General features: G+C 43.4%; 1 protein-coding gene across 2 annotated transcripts in view; it reads left to right on the forward strand.

Moving 5' to 3' along the window:
* Positions 1-13490, forward strand: part of LOC147642319 (uncharacterized) — a 151304-nt gene that overhangs the window by 93466 nt on the left and 44348 nt on the right. For both annotated transcript variants that reach the window (XM_086805100.1, XM_086805108.1), the window contains exons 9-11: positions 502-590; positions 755-955; positions 4236-4268. In XM_086805100.1, the coding sequence (XP_086661226.1) occupies positions 502-590; positions 755-955; positions 4236-4268 (323 nt within the window). The remainder of the gene's footprint in view (positions 1-501; positions 591-754; positions 956-4235; positions 4269-13490) is intronic.

The raw sequence follows: 13490 nt of genomic DNA on the forward strand, positions 1-13490 counted from the left end.
GGGTGTGTGTGTGGCAGCATATATTGATACCAAGTTCTACACCCACTAGTATCTAGTCCATACTATGCATGGTGGAGTTGATGGTTTATTGTCTTGTGGATGACTACCATGAGGTTATGAATTGCACTTTCTTATAAGGTGAATTTGGGCATGTTCCTGGATTCATATAGGTATATATTAATTGTGTTTGTTAGTACGGGCTCTCAGGAAGTAGAGTTCACATGCACAGGAGAATCAATGCAGCTGCTTAAGTATGAAACATCCATGTTAGTGCTTAAACCAGATAATGCACACATGCAGGGGACACTTAGAAGCACAAGCAGCCTGTGTGCACATTGGGATGCAACATGAATAGAAATGAATTGCATGTTTTTCTTTTAGTGTTCAATGTGCATTTTACACATTTGTTCTATCTTGATGCCCTTCTTTTGCTGCTTTCTTGCAGGGTTACCTTTTATTCACTAGGAGTTCTTACAATAACACGGTTTTTGAAACTTGCAGCTGCTGAGCTTGAGAAGGTTGACTCAAGTGCTTCAGATGAGGCTTGGCTGGCCAGGTTTCCCGAGCTCCCCATCGAAGCTCTTTGCAAGGTAGCCTAGTAGAACTTCAAGTTGATCATTTTGCCTTGTATGGTTGTTGAGTTCTCTCATGCTGGTGCCTTTCGTGGTTCCAAGATTCTTTTTTTCTGCTTCCTTTCCTCTAAGGGATGGATTACAAGTTTAAGGATAATGCTGTTCTGTTTTCCTGCTTGCAGATGGTCCTTTATCGAGGTCCTGTCATAGTCTACTTTCCTGACTTTCAACAATGGTTTGCTAGGGCACCACCATCAAAAGGACGGGGCATTCTCCTCAAGAAAGTGAAGGATTTGTTATCTAAAGTGAATGGTCCTGTTGTTTTTATTGCAAGCCGAATAAAAGAGGATTCAAGCACACCGGCTGCTGTCAGTTTTGGCCTGGTAATTTTTTTTTTGAAATTCCATCACATTCTTGACTGTTTACCTTGTAGCAGCAAGAGTACTCAGCCTAGTTTCATGAGTACTGTAATGTAACAGCATCTGCCACAGTGCAGTCAGGTAGTGGAAATGCTTTGTTGGTCAACTAAGGTGGCAGGGCTCAGTCTTATGTTCACTAGGTGTAGGCAACACTTAATTATTAGATTTCCCTTAGCTAGATCAAGGCTGGAAAAAGGATTGCAGCCTATGATGTTATCATGGTTTGTATGTAGTGAATTCTGTTTTACAATGTGTTATCCTAGCTGTGATTCTTTTGCTATGTTGACTTGATTTGGAAACTTTTCCCAGAACTAGGAAAAGGTAGTTAGCTTTGGCAAGTTCTCGACTCTTAGGAATCTTCGGTCTTCAACGTGCCAGTCTTAGCGTCTAATTGCTTCTTTCCGCGATTTCTGAAATGTTGACAGTTCAATTTAGAGTCTAAATAATTAACCTTGTTGTTCTTGTCTACGGCGTGTAGGCGAGTTGGTAGATGATTGAACCCTTGAGCACGACGTCTCGGGTGCAATCCCAGCTTGCTGCAGCTGATGGACACTCCCTCATGTGAGGGTTGTATTGTAAGTTTGGGCAGGTGTTGGACTCTCTGTCTTCCCTAACCTAAAAATAGGGGTTGAATCTTAGAGACTGGCATCAATTCTGACTGGTTAGCATGATGTCAACTTGGAAAAAGAAACGGACCTTGTTGTACTCGGATTCGTCTTTCCTACTTCAGTCTTTGCTTTTTCTTCTTTGGTCTACTAGGATTGGTTTTCTCCCCATTTCACACTTTGACATGGAGCTTTTCTTCGAAGAGAATAAATTTGAACTCTTCACAAGTGGTCTGGTATAAAAATATTTGAGAGGGAAGTGATGGTGGGCCGAAGTTAGGTGTAATTGATCTCAAGCACGTACTTGTTAGTTACTTGGTAGTTATGAGGATGCCTGTTACCTCCATTTCATCAGGTACAGTTGTCATCTTGTGAGAGGCCTATCTTCCTCGTTTCTTTTCTCATTTTGAAAAATAGTATGTACATTCTACTGTTGGCAATCTTCTACTGAGTTGCCAAGATAGCACGTACTTTGGCTGCAAAGAACATTGGAAACCTTGGTAGCTATGGAGGATCAAAGTAAGTAATCAACCTTATAGCTGGATAATTAAGATAAATAAAAAACTTATTTAAAAAAATCTTGGCAAGATAAACTTAATGCAACTCACATCAATCTATTTCATCAAACCTCTCTCTTGAAGTGAGACACATGGAGAGGAGAAAACGTCTTTGAATACTGGCAACAAGTACAAAATATACTAGCTCAACTACATGATGTGAGAAAACAACACAATTACATGCTTGATGTATCTCTTTATATTGGACGTAAAGGAATCTTTGATCTTGGCAAAAATGAAGGGCCAAAAGCTGTTTTCTGTATTGCCACATGAACTTGCTTCCTTGCCTCTTGAACTCGACATTTCATCCTTGACCGTTGACCCTACATTAGAGACACTTGGCCTTTGCTGATATAGCTGCTTACATATGTATGCCTATGATAACATCCTCTCGTATTTTAAGCTCTTGGTTAAATTCTTCCTGGTGATACTAAGGACATGATGAGAGCTTGACGAGAGTAGATGGGGATTACTCCCAACACCCTCCTATGATGATAAGTTACTCTAAAACAAAAGATCATTAAATCATTTCTTGAACGAACTGTTGACATAAGGCGATAGCAACCTATTGAAAGACATGACTAGAACACAGACTAGCAATACTATAATCCCATGGGGGCCTTCATGGTGATCCAGGAAATTACACTATCTCTGTACTTGCTAGCTTGCCTTTTATGTCTTGCTTGAATGGTGCTCAGTGGATGATTTTTTAATTGTTGAGATAACAATATCTCACTTCTCTTACGACAAGTACAAAGTCATTCAAATATTTTAGACATAACAAAACCAGCAATTATCCTTGGACACTTCATTTTGTCGACTTAGATAAGGTGCTATTTTTTAACTTCATATTTACGAGTTCTTTCTAGCAAAGGTGTTGATTTGGATGGTTTTTTATGAATGCATGTTATTTGACGCAACACTATAGATAGGTGGGCCCACGCGCCATGTATCAACTGTGTGTCAACATACACGATCATATTGACATAGTTAAACCTAGCAGAACTTATTGTGAAACTCCGTCTTGTTTGCTGGTGAGCTGGCTGTTCACATAGTGGTCACGAGCCATTTAGTCTAAATAGACCGCATCAAGAGGCCCCAAACTGCTGGCCACTGTGCTGCTCAAACATGCCTTCTCCTTATAAAGGAGGCCTCATGAACATGAGGGAGCAAAACCTGGAAACAAGATGATGAGGATCAAGCATTAATATCGTACAAAACACTATCTTCACTGGTTTCTTTGTGTTGAACATCAAAAGAACATTGAGGATGACTCCTTGGCTGTGAGGCCTCACAAGTGCACATGTACTCTCCTTGTTTCAAGTCTTTCTTGATCTCTTTACTGAGATGATTGATCGTAATGGGGAATCCCATACATGCGTGTGGGGTAGATGAAGGCTCTACAGAACAACTGGGAGTATGTACTACGGAAGTCACCTGCATTTGTATGGGAAATGCCTCTTGTTATGCCCTTTTAAGTACCTTAAAAATTTGCACCATCCATAATGCATGTAGCATTTTCCATTAATATACAACAGCAAAATAAGAGATTTGAACGTGTGTCAAATCTATAGCTAGGGCTTTTGGATTTGAACATAAGTCCAATTATATATCCTCAAGTTTTTGGCTACATATTTGGACTTGCACATGGGAGATTAGGACTTAAGTCCCAATCTGCAAGCATTGAGTGATATTTTCAAATTAAGTCCAAATCTCTGCGTATCAAGGGGAGATTTGGACTCAAATCAAAATCTGTAAACCTTGAGGGGACATCTGGATTCAAAAAATATCCATAATTCTTAGAGATTTGGACTTGAGTCCAAATATCTAGGCATTGAGCTGAGATTCAGACTCAAGTCCAAATCTCACTTGATTGCTTCTAGATTTGGACTCAAGTCCAAATCTCTCTACAATGCCTAGAGATTTGGACTCAAGTCTAAATCTCTAAGAATTGGACTTATATCTTAAAGAGTTTGACAGAAGCTGCCAACACACTTTAAAAAAAAGAAATTGAACAGGTTTTTTAGTGCTTGTTTACTTCCATAATAGCTTACTGTCCAACTGTTTTTTTTTTTTTGGCAGGAATCCATTCTTCCACCTATGTTTTTTGAGGCGGTAAGAATTGATCAGTTTGTTGCAGTGCTGTAACATTATATTGTTTCCACATTTTTCTGTGAAAAGATATGCACACACATCTGAGGTTCTGCATGCTATCTTCTCATTTTTATTTTTTGTCTTCCAATGTCAGGAAAGGTCTCTGAGTTAAGTCCGGTGATTTGAGTCCATGCAGCATGTGAGTTATGTCTGGTGATTTGAGTCCATCAAGCACGTGCTCTTGGATGATTCTAACCTGTCTTAGTGATTGTTGTTTTGTCCTGTATTCCAGCATCCATTCCCTGCTTCATTTTTTAGAGCTGCCAGGTTAAAAGAAGAACAAAAGAAAGATTGTGAGAACTAATGTAAGGAGGGGAATTTGATTTACTATATGCCTTAAAAATATCGTTACGCACTATTGAGTTTTGGAAAGATGCTCCTCTGCTTAGGCTCCAAGCTCACTTGTTGTCAAAGTAATGGGGCTACAGAGGTGGCCGAGCTCACTGCTAAGGCTCCAAGCTCACTTCTTGTCAAAGCAATGGATTAAGGGGCTACAGAGGTGGCCATCCACAAATTTTTTTGGAATATCTAGAGTTGGGGGCAAAAATAGAAGGAAGTTTTGGAGCAGATCACAACTTGGAACAAGGTGAGAAAGTGTGGAGAAATTTAATAGGAGCTAAATGGGGCAAATCAGTGATGGATATTGTCACTGGAGATCAGGAAACGGAAACGGAAATGGTGATTTTCTAGAAGCCAAGTTTCTGTGTTTCTGGGGAGGAAATGGCCATTTCCTGTGAATATGACAAATCAAGCTCACATACCTTGGATTATCATCACAAGAACAATTGTGCATTCTCTAGCTCTGCTATTGTGATGCAAGACCAGGTTTTGATACCGATTGTTGTAATCCTGAAGACCATCCTGCATCTAGAGCACCAAATCCATGCACACATACACACAGAGAGGCATCGCCAGTAGTTTGCAACTCACAAACCAACCATAGCCTTGACAACTTTGGATCAGCTTGGGGCATGGGGAAGTTAGTTTGTGTGAAAAACACGAGTACTGAAACTGCAGATGATTACTGTTGAATGTCTACTGGGCATGGTCCATGCCACACTTGGCATCCAGGAGGGTCCTTAGTTCATTATCTGTCTCATGGGCCAGAGTACATCCAGACCCACACATTATTTGCTCAAGACTAATTTGTTCATGCAGCACTCGGTATATAGGCCCCAGGTACTATCAATAGCTAATCATTCTTTGATGGGATTATTAGCCAAGTAGACAATTGCTAACCCATGTTTCGTTTAGCATGACTCTTGAGTTAATAGGTGTAACCCATGTTCAAAGCACACATTTTGCATCTGCAGCATCTTATGATGCATATTTTTGATGGCCTATAATACAATATAGATCACTAAGCAACCACAACCAAGCACACACAAGAAGCCATGCAGGTTGAGATGAATGCAGTTCACAAAAATGGAACATGGGAGTGGAATGGTTTTCAAGAGGTTAGAATCTTGTACACTGCAGATGGGTATACAAGAAAGGAGTAAATCATTTAGTGTAATGGATATATAACAAAGGCATGCTTGTTGCGAAAGGTTACAGCTGAGAAGAATGGGTGGACTTCCATGAGACCTTTATAAAGGTTGCAAAGTCCACAACAATCCACATTGCTGTACAATTAGCAGCTCATTGTCAATGGTCCCTTTGGCAGATGGATGTCAAATCTGCCTTTCTTAAAAGAGACCGGGAGGAGGAAGTCCTCAGAACTCAGCTAGAAGGGTTTGAACTTTATGGTAAGAACCATGGCAGAATATGCATTCAAACTTTGTATGGCTTGAGGAGCAGGTACCTTGGTCCTGGTATGAAAATGTTGTGCATTTTCCAAAATCATTTACTTTATGAAAATCAAGGCAGATCTGAATCTGTGCATCTTACAGGAGGACAGTATGGTTATTACTGTGCATTTTGTTGATGATGTGGTCTTTACAGGCTACGACGATGTACTTGTGACTAAACAGTTGCATGGCATTCTTGGCATCAAAATACTTCAGCAAAAAGATGCCATTTTTGGTGCCGATTAAAGTATGCCAAGTAGTCAATGGACAGGTTCAACATGCAAACTTGTAATACAATCTCATCCTCCAAGGAAAAGGGCAGGGAATGAAATGCATGCCCCGAACATAAAGATGTGGATGCAACTCTATACAGGAGACTTGTGGGCTGCCTCACCTACTTGACAACCACAAAGTCTGGCATATTATATTCAATGCAAGTTGTTAGTCAACACGTCACTCAAGAAATTCAGGTAAAGCACGCATTGAGGTACATAAGCAGCACACTTTTCATGGCATGCTCTTCATCTATGAACAAAATGTGCAGCTGCAGCTGCATGGCCTCACGGATATTGATTGGGCATGTAGTAGAGGCAGGAATACTTATGCCTTCCCGCAGAAGGCAATGGCAGCATTTCCTAGGTTGATAGGCTTTCCTCCGCACTTGGCAGCCTGGCCCTTTCCTCACCGCGAGGGACGAGGATGTCATTTGGCACTATCGGCCGCCAGTTTGGCTTTTCTCACCTCCTTCATGTATTACTAGGTAGCCCCCCCCAGAGAGCGGCCAGCCACGGGGGGGAGCTCAGGTGTTCATTGTGTTTTATCCCTCCTTGCGAGGTGAGCTTTGTAGCCATATGGCGTTTTCTCATTAACTAATAGAAGGATCTTTTTTCCGGAAAAAAAAAAATCACCATCTCGTTATCATACACAGAAACTGAATATATGGCAAATGCAGCATCAGTTTGTGGATCCCTTTGGCTTTGTAGGTTACTCGCAGAGCTTGGCTGTTATGTCCTGTAGCTGGACATAACAAGGCTAGCTTATAAATGTCCGGGTGCCCAGCTCATTATAGTGTGAACGGGTTTATAGACTATATAGTTGGGTTTGAGGCTCGTTTGTAGGGGGGGTTCCAGTGGGAGCTCTAGACCTTGGGATCGGGGCACCCCAAGGGCCTAGCCATGGATAGGCTTCTGGCTAATTGCACTAGTGTCAAGCCATGAGGGCTGTGCTTGTGTGTCATGGGACGCACAGGTGGTGTGGGTGCGAGTTGGTTAATCGGTGGGTGGATTATGCTGCTCAACTGTCTGATCATGTACCTTTATGGATGGGCTTATATTTTCAAATGCATGTCCATGAACCTCCATTGCAGCATCAATGCCTTTTGATTGTTATCAACTATCTGGCTAACTGCTCTAGTGTCAAGCCGTGAGGGCTGTGCCTGTGTGTCATGGGACGCATAGGTGGTGTGGGTGTGAGTTGGTCAATCTATGGGTGGATTATGCTGTTCAACTGTCTGATCATGTACCTTTATGGATGGGCTTATATTTTCAAATTCCTGTCCATGAACCTCCATCGTAGCATCAACGCCTTTTGATTGTTAACAACAACTATCTTACACACAATATATTTTAGGCAATTGTGAAGATTGCTATTGCGCCACTTTAGGGCCAAGTGATAGAAGATTTGGATGTAGCTTGGTATTGCTTTGCTCATCGCATGCAAACTGTCATTGTAGACTTTGGTAGACGGTGCATGGGAGAACAAAGATCTAAGCATGTAGTGCTGTCTGCATAATTGTCCATCCCATGGGATGCCGTGTACTCTCCCTGTCTCAATCCAAAGGCGATGTGATGGAACTCTCAATTCTGATGGTGTGGGACACGTGTCTGTGAGATAGCTGTGGCCTTTCAAGGAATTCATCCCTAGTGACCCTCAAAAAATACTCTGTAGAATTGGAGTTTTGGGAAGCTCGGGTAGGGATACCCATGTCGGGTCTATGCATCATATCCAGGCAGATGATGCAGTTGGTCTACTGTCATGAGAGATTAATAAGTGGTGTGTACATACCACCAACTACCATGACCCTCCTATTCCAACTGTCTAGAGGACTCGAGGGCCAACCATAGAAGGCAATCTCTATGCAATGTGTGGACATGCTGTATATATGTGATAGTTTGGAACATGGCATCAATGACCAAAGAGGTTGATCCGGACTCAGCCTATGCTATTGCATGTGACACTGCACTAATACCTGCAATGCATCCAAGTGTCGCTGCTGCAATCCTTTGGCTGAGTCTGAGATGAGGGCTAGTTATCTGCATATAAGACGATGGGTTTCATCGTTAAGACAATGGGTATCATCGTCCGGGCTAACTGTGAGCCTAAGCCTACTAGACCAAAAGGTAATACATGTGATCCATGGGTAGATTGAAGTTCAACAAAACATGAAAGTAGAAAGCCAATTATCCCAAAACAAGGTCCGCCTACTATGTGAGCCTTGCATGAATAGTTTTTTCATAAGGCAACCATACGACATACGCATACAAGTCTGGTAGTATGAAATAAGTATGGTTCAAACCTTGGAGAAATTCCATACGTGGGATTTCATACTTGATTCTTAAATTAAAGGGTAGACATGCCATTTTCCAAGAAGTGAACCATGAGAGACTGAAAATATGTGAAAGCCATGATAGATGGTCTATCATGGTTTTCACAAATTGACCATGTTTCATCCGTCATGACTTTCACATATTGGCAATTAATCTCTATGTCTAGAAAAGATTGCAAAACATTTTCTTTTTTGGCTCGAGTATGAAAAGTTTTTTCATACGTGACCATACGCATACGGGTATGGAAGTATGGAATATTTTCTATATGGGTATGAAAAAAACTATGCTTGCATGTATTGTGGATAATGAAACTAACACATCTCATCATGTAGTATTTTCATGGAGGACCGAGTAAGTTGCATCATGTCCACCTCTCGTATCGGTGCCTCTTTACGGTGCTGAAGTATGTCATTGATCTTGAGCTAGTGGGAGTAGGGTCTGGATCTTGGTGCTCGAGCGTGTCTAGATCTCCGAAGAATCCATACTCTATCTTTGAGGACTTTATGTGTGCAGGTGGCTAGCACCTGTGTCATGTAGAGAGTACTCTCCTGTTGGTGTTAAGGGGGCCTACATGTTTTTCTATTTGGTGTGACTTTCCAGGTATACACTTCAATTGTGCTTGGCTCCACCATGCATGCATTGTTGGGAGAGCACATGAAGAGTCAGTCTACAAATTGGGTGTTGACCATTAATTTCCCACCATCCTTCCTAATAGTAACCACCTGTTTACACTGATCACGATCGTGAGCAAAGAGAATGGCATCTTTGTCAATTCCTATTCAAATATCAAGGGCTAAAGCGTAATTCTATGTAAACACAATCAAGATACAAAAAAAATAGATTGATTCATGAGGTTAGGGCAAAAGTAGTTACGCGGCTTGTTGCTCCATGGCGGCAAAGACTATCCAAGTGGAAGTCCAACCATAAATCAACTAACAGTGGCTTGCAACCTTGTATAAAAGATTTAGCATGTACGAAATCAGATCCACTTCGGCTACAGGGACTCTCACAGGAGTTCCTGGAGGATTTTTGGGCCCGGCTCTGGGCTAGTCGACAGGCCCGCAGGATCTCGACTTGCCAGTGGGTGGCTGGTCGCCCACAGGGGCTCAGTAGTTGGCACCTGGCTTGTTTACAGCGGTCTTCTGGCGGCCTGCGTCCGATGCGGCCACCCTATGGAGACACAGAGACATTGCCTATGGGATTGCCCTCAGGCGCAGCAGATTTGGCTGCGGATGCTGCGTATTCTGGCCCCCCTCTCTCCAGAGGGTATGTTTACGTGGGGTGCCGCTGCTTGGTCGACTTCGTCAGGGCCTGCTATGGGATATGAGATGGAGCAGGACAGTCAGGCCATCAGATTCATTAGGGGCCAGCCTCGCCTGGTTCCGTCACCGGATTTCTCGTCCGCCAGCTGGACACAGGAGAGGGATTTACGATGGGAGCTCCTCAGCAGCCTCACCATCTGGTTCACCTGGAGGGCCCGGTGTTTCAGGGCCTTTGAGGGGAGACTGGAGCCACCAGCAGAGACTGTAGGGGGGATTTGGCAGGAGTTGATCCACACCTTGCGAGGACAGTATGACCGCATCCGGGGCGACTCGGATGAGGCGATCTTGCGGCGCCAGGCCTTTCACACCACCTGGCGCAGCGGCCCCTTCTATACCTTACACACGGGATCCCCCCGTTGGCATTACAGGCCACCTGTTTGGCTTTTCCCCCCTCCTATTGTATGATTTAGCCCCTCAGTCCTTTGTACTGATGCTTGTATTTTGCAGCACCTAGGGAGAGTCTCCCGGGCTGCCTTGCTGTATTCACTGCTCTATTTCTCTTATGAGCAGGAGAGATCTTTTGTAGCCCTACGGGCGTTTTTTTATAACTAATGAAAGGATCTTTTCTCGGGAAAAAAAAAGAAAAAAGAAAAAAGAAAAAAAAAGAAATCAGATCCACTTTCATTTGGAATTGGGGAAAGGCAAAAAGTTGTGCAAGTATATTTGAATATTAGTAAGTTGTGACTCGTGAGTCCATGACATTGATGATAGCATGCGGCATAGTCTTCATGTTGTGTACTTTGTCCCAAAGGTCATTTGGCCTTTCCTAGACGTATATATAACCCTCTCTGGTGTCTGCCCCCCCCCCCCCCCCCCCCCCCCCCAACCCTCCAACCCCCACACGCACAAGAGAGCAGATTGTGTAGATTGTGCCATGGAGTAGAGTCTGAGGAGCATTATATTTGTTAGTGCTCCGTGTATTATGAGATCAGGGGGAGATTCCACTGCCTATTGAGAGAGGGTTTGCGCCATTTTCTCGGGTTGTGGAGTACAAAGATCAGCATTGTCTTGGACTCTTCCTATTGGAGATTTGACAACGCCAAGTGTTACTATTTAAAGATCCTTGACCCTGGCACCCATCTCAGTTTACCGTCACTAGTTTTTTCTGCCCTTGGGAGGAGGACACTTAAATGGAGGAGGCCAGCAGAGTAGCGATGAGGGGCCCACCATCTCGCCCCTCGTTTGGAGTTACCTTGCCTTGTGCCATGGCACTTCAGAGAGCGAGAAGGCCCCACCCTCTTTTGGGCCTCCAGCACCCTAAGCTCACCGGCCCAGATTGATGAGATTGTCACCTGCCACCGAGCATCCGTAGCTGTTGCGTCGTCCCAGCTTCTTCTTGGCCGTGCAGATCTAGGGGCCCTCCTCACCCCCTCGCCGATGCTGGACATCCTCTATAGACCCCCACCACACATTGATGGATAACTCCCTTTCCACAATTACACCCCCATATCCTCTACACCCACTTTGTATCCATGATGATGAGGATGGTGATCGTCCATGATGAGGATGATGATGATGATCCATACATATCTACATTTACCTAGGGATTAGTGTTACCTTTTTTTTTTGGTGGTTTTGTCTTTTTTTTTTTCCATGATGAGATTCCATGGACACATTGTACACCTTTTGTCTCATATACCTGTTGGGTCTTTTGCAAGACGTTGATATATCTTTTTCTTCTTCTATCTCTCTGCATAGCTGTTTATTGCTTGCCATCTGACCATTTCCTAGATTTTGCCTAGCCTCTCCCTTGCTCCATAGCTGTTTGTTGCCTGCCATCTTACCTTTTCCTAGATTTCGCCTAGCCTCTCCCTCTCTCCTGTAGCTTGTCCACATAGTTGTTTGGTTCTCGCCATTTGCCAGTTGTCTAGCTTTCCGTCCAAACAATCATGGAGAGATGCCTTGTTTCGCCTTCAAGCGAGTACAACTCCCCCCCACCCCCCCCTCCCAAGTTTTTCGCTCTTTGTCCACACTACCCATTCATCGATTTCCCCAAACCAAAGGAGAAATTGATTTTCTCCTCTCCAAAAATCGATTTTTTCTCTAGAATCAGAAACGATTTTCTTTCCCCATTTTCAATTTTTTGAAGCACAAAAAAAAAAGCAGAAACAAAAAAAAAAAGAGATTCTTTTTTACTTGCAACAACAAAAAATTAGAAAAATCATAGTCAAGGATTATTCTAAGGCTACAGAGGGTGGACTCATATGAGGCCAGGGTATTTGTATGTTTTTATGTCACATGCCATGAGGATAGCACTAGGGTCTCATCCCATAGGCTTGAGATTGAGGTTGGCAGAGCAGCAAGGATCTGTAGAGAGAGCAGACTTTGTAGATTGTGCCATGGAGGAGTAGAGTCTGAGGAGCATTATATTTGTCAATGCGCGGTGTATTATGAGATTAGGGGGGGATTCTAGTGTCTATTTAGAGAGGGGTTTGGGCCATTATCTCGGGTTATCGAGTATCCAGATCAGTGTTGTCTGGAACTCTTCGTGTTGGAGATTGGATGACACAGAGAGTTACTATCGAAAGATCCTGGACCCTGCACCCATCTCAGTCTAGCACCACCAATTTTTACTGCCCACAGTAGGAGGACACTCAGATAGATGAGGCCACCAGAGTGGTGACGAAGGGTCCATCATCTCGCCCCTCGATTGGGGTTACCCTGCCTTGTGCCACTGCACTTCGGAGAGCCAGATGGTCTCACCCTCCTTGACCCTGAGCACCCTAGGCTCACCAGCCCCAAATTGATGAGATCCTCATCCACCACCAAGCATTTGTAGCTGCAACCTCATCCCAGCTTCTCCTCGGCCGTGCAGATCTACGAGCCCTTCTCACCCCCTCGCCGATGTTGAACATCCTTTATGGATCCCTACCACACATCGATGGATAGCCCCCTCTCCACACTTACACCCCCATATCCTCTACACTCCCTTTGTATCCACGATGACGAGGATGGTGATCCTCCATGATGAGGATGACGATCATGATCCATACATATCTACATTTACCTAGGGATTAGTGTTAGTTCTTTTTGTTACACCTTTCTCTTTTTTTTTTTCCATGATGAGATTCCATGGACACATTGTACACCTTTTGCAAGACGTTAATATATCTTCTTTTTCTTCTTCTTCTCTCTGTGGAAGGTGTTGCAGAGAACCCATGGCCACCTCGCCTCCCATCACTATGAACACCAAAAAAGGTGGGCTTCTTTCCATTGTCCTCAAGAAATAGGATGTCAAAATGGAAAAGATGCAGCACGAAATGCTAACTCAAACACAGCTTGACTTGGATGCCATACACAAAAGTTGGAAAACTGAAATGGATATGCACATGCAAGAGTGGTAAACAACAAAGGATGCGATGTTATGCATGCATGCATAAGGACTCAAATGGATGCAATGCAGGCAGCTTGGAAGGCTGAAAAATGTTCAGATTGCATTGAACTTTGGAAGGAGTTAGATACGCT

Source organism: Cibotium barometz, chromosome 1 (genome assembly GCF_041138505.1).
Source record: "Cibotium barometz isolate CiBa-2024 chromosome 1, ASM4113850v1, whole genome shotgun sequence".
NCBI lineage: Eukaryota > Viridiplantae > Streptophyta > Polypodiopsida > Cyatheales > Cibotiaceae > Cibotium > Cibotium barometz.